General features: G+C 36.0%; 1 protein-coding gene across 1 annotated transcript in view; it reads left to right on the forward strand.

Moving 5' to 3' along the window:
* Window positions 1-670: 670 nt before the first annotated feature.
* The window catches only part of LOC111885883 (uncharacterized), a 43,658-nt gene continuing 32,224 nt past the window's right edge, over window positions 671-12,104 (forward strand). Inside the window, exon 1 of the mRNA XM_023882122.2 lies at window positions 671-1,237. Within this exon, the coding sequence (XP_023737890.2) occupies window positions 671-1,237 (567 nt within the window). The remainder of the gene's footprint in view (window positions 1,238-12,104) is intronic.

Consider the following 12,104-nt stretch of genomic DNA (forward strand, 5'->3'; position numbering starts at 1 on the left):
GACGGGAAGAAACGAAGCTAATTAAAAAAAAATGACCGTTTTAAATTAAAAAAAATGACCGTTTATTTGCGACGGTTTAAAAAAAAGTTAATTACTAAAAAAAACATTTTATCCTATAAATACTTTCATTTTATTTAAAATTTTCACACACTTTCTCTTATCCTCTCTACATACTTTCAATTATCTTCAAAAAAAAATATGGATCCTTTCGACTCGTCCGATGATTCAGATGACGATATTTTCTTTAGGATGGTGTATCATTATTACACTACCGACCTGCTACAACCAGACCCAGCCCCGCTACTAACAAGACGTGCGATGTTAAACTGAAATCGCGAGGAAGGACACGAACATCTATATCGCGATTCTTTGCGGATAATTGTGTATACGGGGCGAAGGACTTCAAAAGAAGATTTCGTTTGAGTAGGGATGTGTTCTTACGAATCGCCAACGCCTAGGAAATCTGGTATCATTTGTTTACTATATTTTTATACCAAATAAATAAAAATGTACTACATGTTTCTTTAATTTTACAACATATGCAATATATTTTTAAACTATAGTTAATTTATGTTTAGGTATGAATTTTTTTCAATTAAGATATGATGCTAGAGGTAGACGGGGGTTTACAACGTTGCAAAAATGTGTTGCGGCCATTCGTTTGATGGCTATGGGGGAGTCACCCGACACCATGGACGACTATATGAGAATGTCCGAAAGAACCGCAAGAGAGAGTTTGTATACATTGTCAAGGGGTGTTGTTGAAACTTTTGGAGATGTGTATTTGCGGAAACCTTCGTTGCATGATTTGCAAGAATTGTATGCGGCGCATGAAGAACGTCATGGGTTTCCCGGAATGATCGGAAGCATTGATTGCACACACTGGAAATGGAAAAATTGTCCGGTAGCATGGAAAGGGCAATACGCAAGTGGTCATCACGGATCACCTACATTGGTGTTAGAGGCTGTCGCTTCTCAAGATTTATGGATTTGGCATGCATTTTTTGGGGTTGCGGGTTCCAACAACGACGTCAACGTTCTTGATCAGTCGCCAATATTCGACGATCTTTTGAACGGAAAAGCCCCGGATGCTCCTTTCACGGTGAATGGAAACGAATACAAATATGGCTATTACCTTACAGATGGAATATATCCTCAGTATTCCACATTCGTGAAGGCATTCCGCCACCCGGTTGAAGAACGAGACAAATTTTTAAGAGAAGACAAGAAGGAGCACGTAAGGATGTGGAACGTGCTTTTGGAGTGCTGAAGGCGAAGTGGCATATAGTTGAACATGCAGCACGACCATTGGATTTAGAAACTTTACAATATATCATGTATGCATGTATCATAATGCATAACATGGTAGTAGAAGATAAAGGGAGAAATATTGCACACTATATCCCAACAGAGCCCAGACACGTTCAGTTTCAACCAAGAACAGCAGATTATTTGCATCGCGTTGTTGACATTCAGGACGCAAATAAACACAGACAACTTCGAGAGGATTTGGCGGATTATATCTTCTATGGTAACAATAACGATAATGAATAGCATTGTCTTTTTTTTTTTTAATTTAGATGTTATTTCTTTTTTGTTTTTGGATATTATGTGTAATTTAGCCTTTATGTTAATTTTAATCTTTAAAAAATTTTAATTTTTTTTATAATTTTTAAACATTATATTTTATTTATTATTCATATTTAAAAAATATTTATATCAATTTAAAAAAAATCGAAATAAATAAAAAATAAATTATAAAATGAAAAAAAAGTATAAAAAAAACGAAATAGTAAAAAAAAAGAAAAAAATTATTTATTTTCAAAAACTTGGTGTTGCATCTTGTTGCATCTTGTTGCATCTTGTTGCCCATTTCCCCACTTGGTGTTATAACACCACTTGCTTATGTGGCATGTGAGGTGGTGTTGCATCTTGTTGCCCACACCCAATGCTCTAAGAAAAACATAGTGTACATTCTTGGAGCACGGGACAACTAGTGTTTTTAATTCAAGTATAAAGGTGATAAAACCGAAGCAATGAATAATGAGTAATCAGTATGGTGATAAATAAAACTGTTTATTTATATTCATAGGGTTTGACCATATTTGATTCATTTATTCTAGTGTTTCACTTTGCATGTTTTGACTTCCACAATAACTAAGTCGCTCTTCCTGAATGATTAAGTTATTCAAACCATCCACAGTCGGTCATATGTTGGAAGTTGATATGAATCAAGACTGTCATGGGTTGGTTTGTAGAGGTCCAAGTTGGTGGACAAAGTGGTGCTACAACACTCATGAGTGCTCATAAGTTCTAAGTATTGGATTCAACCCGTGCTCATTTGAATCACTTCATGGATTTTATCACGACTGATCATGAGACAATAATATCTTATATTCTTCAAACCTAGAGATATGAGTTGTTACTATGAGTTGATAGTACATTGATTGCACGAAAACGCATTGGTAACTCAATGTTATAAAACGTGCCTTTGTGTATGATTCAACAAGTAGCAGAACAAGCCATATGAGTCGAAGTTTATCCATTCCTTTTACCTTTGGGATAAAAGCGATATCTGTGGGCCCCTCGATGATTTAGCGATGACACATGTGAGTGCTTGGCCAAGCCATGACTGATTTGATTTGTTCAATCAGTCAGTCATCATAAATCGAAAATCGGGAAACAACAAATGGACAGAGAGAATGATTATAATCCATTTCTTAGTCCATATGATATCTAGAATAGAGGAATATATGATCCCTTATCTATTGGACAAATCATTCACAAGGTCAGAGTTCGACAGCGGCTTTAAGAGCTACGATTGACAGTTAGGTTTTGAAGTCATACTCAACAATAGTTTTAGACTTATCCAAGTGGGAGACTGTTGGATTAATGTCTAAGTCCATAACTATATTTGGTATGTACTTGACCCGACCCGGCATAGTCCATTTGGGTTGCACTTCACCGACACAATCTATATGGATAGTCTTTTGAGAATAGTATATTTATGATTAATATTAATAAATTATAAGTTCTAATATATTAATATGGAATCATATTATTTAATTAGTATTGATCAAGAATTAATTTAGAATTAATTAAGTGATCAAAAGTAACTAATTAAATATGGACTCTTATATATATGGAATGGGCCAAGTTCATTTAGGTTGGGCTAAGCTTTTATGGATAGTCCAAGGAGCTTTTAACTCGTGGATCCTATGTAAATGAAAGGTCATGGGTATTAGGGTTTACATGGATGTAGCCCTAATCCTCCATAATATATAAAGGGGTCCTTGGCTCACAAAATTGGCACAATTGTGTGAAAATAAGAGTGGGCCAATTTTAGTGTGCATACATATTCTCTCAAGTTCTTCCAAGGTGTTTTGGTGATTTGTGATTCCATTTGACGCTTCCACACTATTGGGGCTAAGCTCTTAAAGCTTGAAGACATCAAGCTACATCAAAAGGTATGTCATCTAACTAAAACTTTGTAGTATAGGTGCTTCATAATATGCTAGTTAGGATGAAACCTTGGAATTGTTAATGTTTGCATGTATAATAGAGAAAACATAGATCAAAGGTTTATAGGGTTGCATGTACACCATAAGAGTGTTAGAATGCTCAAACCCTAACATTTATGTCCATCATTTGAAATTTGGACGACAACTTTGACAAGGTTGAGAATTTACAACTTATTAGTTGAATAAAGTATATTAACTCGAGCCGGCTTACCGGTGCAGCCCAGCGGGTGTGGTATGTCATCAGCCCCACGTTATGGAATAATATATATATATATATATATATATATATATATATATATATATATATATATATATACATTTTGTATCGTACTTCAATTTCTAGTCTTCTAAAAAATGTACATAGTTGCTATTCAAGATAAGGGATTTTGTAGAGTAGATCATCATTATGCAAGATGGATTCGTAAGGTAGATCACCATTATGCGATATAGGAGATTTCACATGATAAACTGTCTTTATACATGATAGGAGATGTTATCTTTACATCCAAGGTGATGGGAACTTCCTAATGCTTTTTCACAGGGACGTTTCCAAAGTAAAGAAGTAGTGTAGACTCAAACCCATCATGTCATTGAGAGTATCTTCCTTGCCACCTATTGACATAGCCATAGGAAACATTGTGGGCATTTTTGTCACACCCCAAAACCAAGAACGGCGGAAATGTTCTAAGGCGGAGGACGTCATGTACAGTATAACAACAATGAAAAGTAGTAAACAAGCAAGAACATCATCCATTGCATTAATAATAGAATTATTATACAAGTATGTTCTATCAAATTTTGATAAACACTAAAACATAAATCAAAATGAAAGATGAGTCTTGAACAAGCTCCATCTTCCTTTCCCCTTGCATCGGTACCTGTCTATGATGACCTGAGGATACAAGTAATTTTGAAAGCGAGTATCAGCTTTGAAGCTAGTGAGATCATAAGTATTTTAGTGTCTTAATTTGTATGTAAGTATTTGTATGTAAGAATTTGTATAAGAACTGTAAGTATGAAGATGTTTGTAAAACAACTATAAACGTTTGAAAAACCCTAGAAATCCCTATGATTCCTACTATTATAACAGGGAGTCTTCTACCAAGACTTAACTGATTCTCTATGTAGTCTTCTACTAAGACTTAACTGTTCCATATGTTCGTCTCTTGTAAAAGGGTGTAATTTTCCCAAGTGTGACTATTATTAACAAAATATAGTTTTTACATCTATAGTTTAAGTGAAAGGATCACTAAATATATGTACAGGGAAAATTAATGTAGTACTAAAACGTAGCGCTATAAGAACTACTGCTGTACTAATTACCTTAAACTGGATTTATATTAAGGCATTATGTGATAAATTGCACCACACTATAGACTGGTAACAACGACAACGTATACTCAAAAATAAGGTATGACGTTTGGCACCCGCATACCTGCAGGTCCCGCTGTAGCTAGCAGCAAGGTGTAGGTTAGTCAATCCAGTATAGATCTATACGCAAACTCACGCTCTCCCTTCAAGAGACTCTGGCAACAACCCGGGTCATGACAATTAAGGCATGATCCCATACAGTGGATCACAATTTTTTTTAACGTATTAATGTAAGTGTAATGTACGGGAATGTTCTACGTGTGCTAGCTGTAATGTGTGTTCTCTCTCTATCTAGCAAGTATAGTAATGTACTGTAATGTTCTAGAAAATATTGACTCATGAATCAACTGACTCATTGTATGATATCACGTTCTAGTAATTGTTCTAGTATCTTCCTAAACTACCCATATGGTAGTTTACTAGTAATCTAACTAGTACGTATGGACAGGGATGTATACCCTTGCTAACCAATGGCATGGGATGAACTAGAAGGACCTTTTATGACTATATATGTACACATGATATATAACTAATATTTAAACGACCTTCGGACGAGTACCCGATATCCCACCAGACCACATCTCAAGCGCGAAAAGGAAATAGGGTGGATAGCCTTCCTAAGTCTTTTAAACATTTCTTATATAACTATACATATAGAGGCATGCAATTTATAATATAAAAGAATAAATAAGTTTTTTAAAACATTTGAACATAAATATTATCTTATGAAAAGATCGACTTGATGTCAATCTATAAAACAGTTTGAAGGCATGGGTTTGATAAAACAGTTTAGTATATAGAAACATTTGTTTGAAACACAATTGTAAATAAGTTTGAAATATGATATACAGAGTAAAATGTACAATGTAATAAGGAGTTTAAAACATATAAAATGTTTATAAAAATCATTTGAAGGAAACTGTTTGGTAAAACGGCTAATGAGTAGCCAAATCTTTTGAATGCTATATATTAATCACATGTGATTGATGAAATAACTAGCATAATTCTACTTATTAATCACATGTGATTGATATAATAACTAGCATGATTCTACTTGTATCCCACCCATAAAACATTTAAAAATAGTTTAAAACATTAGTTAAGGGGTATGAACTCACCTGCAGTAAGTGACTGGAATTGAACGGACTGTTATCGTAAGGAAGGATCGGGCAAGTGCTTGGTGTCAAGTGAAGACTTTAGACACACAAAATGATCAATTTGGGATAAAAACCCGAAGATCCGTGAGAGAGAATTTTCGCTTTTCTCTAATTGGAATTCAAGTAATGAACCAATTTGGTTCAGTTTTCTATTTATAGTCCTGGGATTTTTGGCAGAAAATATTTCTATTCTCGGAATGAACTCTAATATACTAGAGTATTGGAATAACAGTGTTGCACAAAACCCTAGTGCATCCACTCTCCTAATATCTCCTTAAGTGTAATATCCTGAAAACTGCCAAACTTATACTCGAAATCTGAGTTTTCACTATAACTGTTCTACTTCTATTGGCTTCAAACGGTTTGTTCAGAATGGAAATTTCGTGTTGTCACATCATCCCCCTGTTGAAGGGAAATTCATCCCGAAATTAGAATTTAAGCAAGGAAGTATGTACGAATGATCGAGTCGTGAGGAGGAAACTTCCTAAATGATTGGTTCTAGCACACCTAAGTGAAATCGGGTTCTCGTTTGGAATCCCAACGAACCTTCACTATCGGGCGATGGCGCTGCTTCGTCCGCTTGACCTCTCGGTCAAGGGTCTCTACGGTTCAAATACGAAGGCGAGGATCTCGACGAGTGGACTTACAATAGTCCTGATGGAAAGGTATGGTTTCACGATCAAGACGCGAAAAGTAGAATGTACGTTACTGAGTTCGTGGAGTAGGTCTAGTTTGTGCGAGACACAGGACCGATTCTGATAAGAATCTCGGAGGTCCTAACTATATTGGATTTAGCTTTCCACGCTTTGCGAAGCGTATTAAGCCGCTCCCGAGTGAGACTTCCTAAAGAATTTGGTCACTCACTTGGAATCTCCAAGGTTTCTTTTTCTTGATTAACTTCCCAGTCAAGGGCCATCCCTTGCTGGGTCAGAGTCGTACGGGTTTCTGTAACTTGCGAGGAGTTCTAAATGAACTACGATAGTAGGTCAGTAAGACCTAGAATTTGGCGAAAGGCTGTCCGCGTCTCTGGTGTCGACAAATGCTCAACGGTTTTTGACAAGTTGAAAGAGTACTCAAAAATTTCCCACATTACTAACAGTGTGTCATAGAAATTTGACTCTTCAATTTCAAAACTCGTGCCTAGAGAACTTCGCTAAAAGTTCCTCTGTAGGAAAATGTTTCCATGGGTTTTCTTCTTACTACAAGGGTAGATAAGTAAGTCATTACATGGAGAAATGACGAACTGATCCAAGTAAGAAAGATGTACCCTATTCGTTTAGCTCATGAAAGCTATGGGCGTATTGGTCCTATCCGAAGGGTATCACTATGGACACGAAGTGTTTGCATCGAGTTCGGTAGATAGTCTTCCGGACATCCTTTCCTAACACTCGAACTGGTGATATTCAGATCTCAGATCCATTTCTGAAAGTGATTATTTCCTTGCGTTTGCTCAACCATTTTATCTATGTGTGGCAGAGATAACGATTTCTAATGAAAAATCTTGACGGAGTCCTCGAAATCCGAGGCACATACGATGCAATTCGCCGATCTCTGGGAGAATAAGACTGGGGGTTCTCCAGGGTGAGAAGCCTAGTCTTCTTATTCTATCGCTGTGCAGTTCGATAAGTTGTTTGTACTGTTCCGGTATCTCTGTGGGTGTCACAACTAGAAATTTTGTGTCTTGTAATCACTACACTCAAGTAAAATGTAGAATCAAAAACTTAAGAGCATGTATGATGCTTACTCTATGACAACAAAACTTCAATCCAATACACCATACAAGTACTACAAATAGTCAACAAGCAATTGGAAACCCTAGAAGTTCTTGTTAGGTCCATTTTGGGCTAGGACTTCCCTATTGGACTCATTGGACCAATAAGCTTCCAATTTGACTATCATGGTCTTAGAACCTTTAAATGGGCTCTAATTGGACCCACAATCATTTATTTCAACATTTTGGGCCATATTGTGCCTAGAATGAAATAAATTAAATATTATGAACCATAATAAACCTAAACTAGCCCAACAAAGTATAAAAATCACACTTATATTTTATACGGCCAACAATCATCAAACCTAACTCTAATATGGGCTTAGGGGCATTAAAGCCCAAAAATCTCTTCTCCCCTCTCCAATCTTGGCCCAAGCCTAAAGAAAAGGGAGAGTTGACCTTTGTTGCCACCTCATAATTATTCAAAGGTCTTCCATGCAACTTATCCCATATATCCATGCAAACATCACTTCAAGGTCTCTATTCTTCTTCCTCTCTCTCACTCTTGGCCGAACACACACACATACACTCACTAAAAATTCCTTTCATCCTCTCTAAGTCTTGAAGAACATCCCCTCACTCTTTCTTCAAAAAATTCGAGATCTAAGGAGCATTCAAGAAAATATCTCTACAAATTCTTCACCTAAGGTAAGATCAAGTTTGGATCTATGATCTAGGTATTTTGTTTTATCAAAATCTTCTTCTAATCCATGTAAAAATCTTGATCACTCTCCTAGAAACTCTCTAAATTCGAGATCTTCCAAGGAAAGGTTGCTTAGGCCGAAAATCACATCATTTTCTTCCATCTTTTCTCCAAAACCGAAACCACACCCAAAGGTGAGCTTCATACCCCCTATTTTTCGGTTTTTATAAGTTTTGTGGGGGGGAGGGAATACAAGCAAATGTGTAGATCTATGAGTATATGTATGCTTTGTATGATTTCTATGCTTATTTACATGTTTATATGTGATTATGGTGTTGAAACTAGTCAAAAGGTCCTTAAAATCGAGATTTGCATTAGGATGTATGAAACAAGTGTTAAACATATTATTACACACAAATCATTTCTGGAGAAATAACCAACTTGGTTAATATGAACTCATTGGGCTAAAAATCCCATTTTTGGAGTCAAAATGTTAAAAATATAAAGTTAAAGGGCCCAAAATGACAAAATACAAATTCTGATAGATGAAGTGAGTCAAAACAGTTTCAATAAGGTATTTTCCAGAAACTTACTCTTTGGAAGGATTCAAATGTGAATTTTTAAGCATAATGGGCCAAAAATGAACTTTTCGGCCCAATAAAGCCCAATATGCGAGATTTTCAAATTAGAGGGGCTGAAACTATATTTTTCTGTAAAACAGGGGACTAATAGTGCTCCAATTCCATTTCAAGGGTTAAAAATGCTTTTCATATTTAAAAAGGACCAAAGATGCAAAATATTTCTATTTTGGGCCAAAAGTGTAAAAACTGCGAAAATGAGGGTTTCAGCCGAGAAAAACTTTATTTGATGGACTAAAACTGATTTTTCAAATAACTTTGAGCTGACAAATAACTTTTCTACAAGTTTTGATACTAAAGTGTCAAGAAAAATTGTTTGAGGACTAAAATAGAAATTTATTTTATACAAAGGATTAAATGTGTAAATTATCCAAAAGAAAGGGGCTGCAATAAAGAAACATCCTAATGTTTTAAAATACTAGCATCTCGACTATCGGCAAATTATAATACACCTTCAACACCAAAAATCGTTATCAAACGAATTGATTCGGTCTCGAATCAATAATGAATCCGAAATTACTAACACGACGAAACTTCAATACACACGCGGAAAATTCGGGAAGTCAATACACAGGTGAGAATACACCAGACGTCGATACACCGTCTTTGGGCCCAAAAGTTTCAAATCGTGTTTGTTGGGCCTAGCTAGCCCAATGGCATGATCTTTAGGCCCGAAGGAAACTCGCTTACATGGAGTCGGGTCTTATATGACCTAATTTCGTGTAAAGGACTTTTACAGGCTTTGTTTTGTTGGACCCCAAGGGCCCTCTGGTGCTGCTAGTAAAGTTGAGAATTCACCAAATGCGAGTCGGGCTAAGGGCCCTTCGCATTCACGATAGCCTTGAACGACTCACGGAAAATATCGGGGCTTCGCACCCTCTTTTCCTCCTCGGTTGTGGGGCTACATGAAGTCCGAGTGTTTGGATTAAGTGAATAGTGCGAGCGACGCCTAAGGGATCGTTTGTATGGTTGTAAACTAGTCATTTTCATTAATGTGTGTTTATAACAATTCACGATCCATAATTAATCCAACGTCACCGGGACTCAACGAATACACCTGTCGTAACGAAATAACAAGACATAAATCATTTGATGCAAACTATTAGGAAAACATCGGGTTTTCCTAGGGTTTTCAATTAATACACCTACGAGTTACATACCGAGTTTTAAAAATTGTACTTTCACATTTATAGAAACAAACAAGCATACTTACGGATCTTCACACTTTTTATACTAAGTTCTTTTCAGAAAATATCGGATTTTCTGGTGATTTCAAAACAATACAAACCACTGTATTTCAAACATTACTTATGAACTCACCAACATTTCATATGTTGACGTTTTTCAAAATACTTGTATTCTCAGGTAACAGGTAAATCGAAAGGGAAATATGTATTCAGTAACGTCTTGCTGTGGTTTTAATTAGTACCGAACAATTTACTTTTGGACATGTAATATTATGGATCAACGTACTGAATGTAAATGCTACCAGTTGTAATATTCCATTGCTTGGTATTGTATGATGTTATGTTTCATGTATATTCATTGTGATGGTATTCAATTGAGTCACAACAGCCCCCGGACGTTTCCGCCGTCTGGTTCGGGGGTGTGACATGTTGGTATCAGAGCTTTGTTTATAGTGAACTAGCATATCGAACCATACATTGATATGCAACTATAAACCAAAAGAGGGACTAACATAACTCTGAAAAAAACAAGTAAAATACAACAATAAAACAGCTTTGCTTGCATTAGGAACAAGGAACATAACGCCGAACCAAACAAAATAATGCTAGTATCTCGGTTAATTCAGGACTGTTAGTCACAACTGGAAATTTTGTGTCATGTAATCTATACATTCAAGCTAATGCGAATCAAAAACTTCAATCAAATACATCATGCAAGTACTACAAATAGTCATCAAGCAATTGGAAACCTTAGAACTCCTTGTTTAAGTCCATTTTGGGCTAGGACTCCCTTATTGGATCCAAATGGACCAATAAGCTTCCAATTTGACTATCAAGGGCTTAGAACCCTAATTGGATTCAAATTGGACCCACATTTATTTAATTCAACATTTTAGGTCATGTTGGACCTAGAATGAAATGAACTAAAAGCCTTGATACATGAATAACTTAAACTAGTCCAATAAAAATATGAAAATCCTACCACATTCTTTTAGGCTTAAAACATACTCAAGATTAACACTAATATTGGGCTAAGGGGCAAAGGCCCAAATTTTTTCCTTTTCTTTCCAAATTCTCGGCCCAAATGCACAAGCCCAAGAAGATGGAAGAGTTGACTTGTTGTGCCACATCATTATTGTCCATAGGATTTCCATGCAAGATATCCCATTCTTCCATGCAAGTATCACTTCAAAGATCACCTCACTTCTTCCTCTCTCTCACTCTCGGCCACAAGCACACACACACACCACAAAAATCTCTCAAACTCTCTCTAGATCACTTAAGAACACTCCTTCCTCCCCTCTCCAAAAATCTCGAAAATTAGGGGCTTTCAAGAGGATCTTGCAAGTTAATCATCATCTAAGGTAAGATTATGCTTGGATCTATGGTTTAGATTCTTTTTGTTATCAAAATTCCTTTCCTAATCTATGCAAAAATCGTGATCTTGCATCCTAGAACCATCTCAAACTCGAGATCTACCAAGGAAAGGTGCTAAGGCCAAAAATCATCAAGTTTTCTTCCATCTTTTCTTCCAAAAACCGAAACCACACCCAAGGTGAGCTTCATACCCCCTATATTCTGTTTTTATGAGTTTTTTTTTTTGGGGGGGGGGGGGAATACAAGTGAAAGTGTAGATCTATATGTGTTTTGTATGCCTTGTATGATTTCCATGCTTATATGTATGCATTTGTGTGTTATAATGTTGGATCTAGCCATAAAACCCCTCAAAACCGAGATATATCTTGTGTTAAATGATTTTAGCTTCAAATATATTTCTAAATACAAAGTGTTTCAAGAAAAATGGTTAAGTGGTTTA

The sequence above is a fragment of the Lactuca sativa genome, chromosome 4, assembly GCF_002870075.4.
Source record: "Lactuca sativa cultivar Salinas chromosome 4, Lsat_Salinas_v11, whole genome shotgun sequence".
Taxonomy (NCBI): domain Eukaryota; kingdom Viridiplantae; phylum Streptophyta; class Magnoliopsida; order Asterales; family Asteraceae; genus Lactuca; species Lactuca sativa.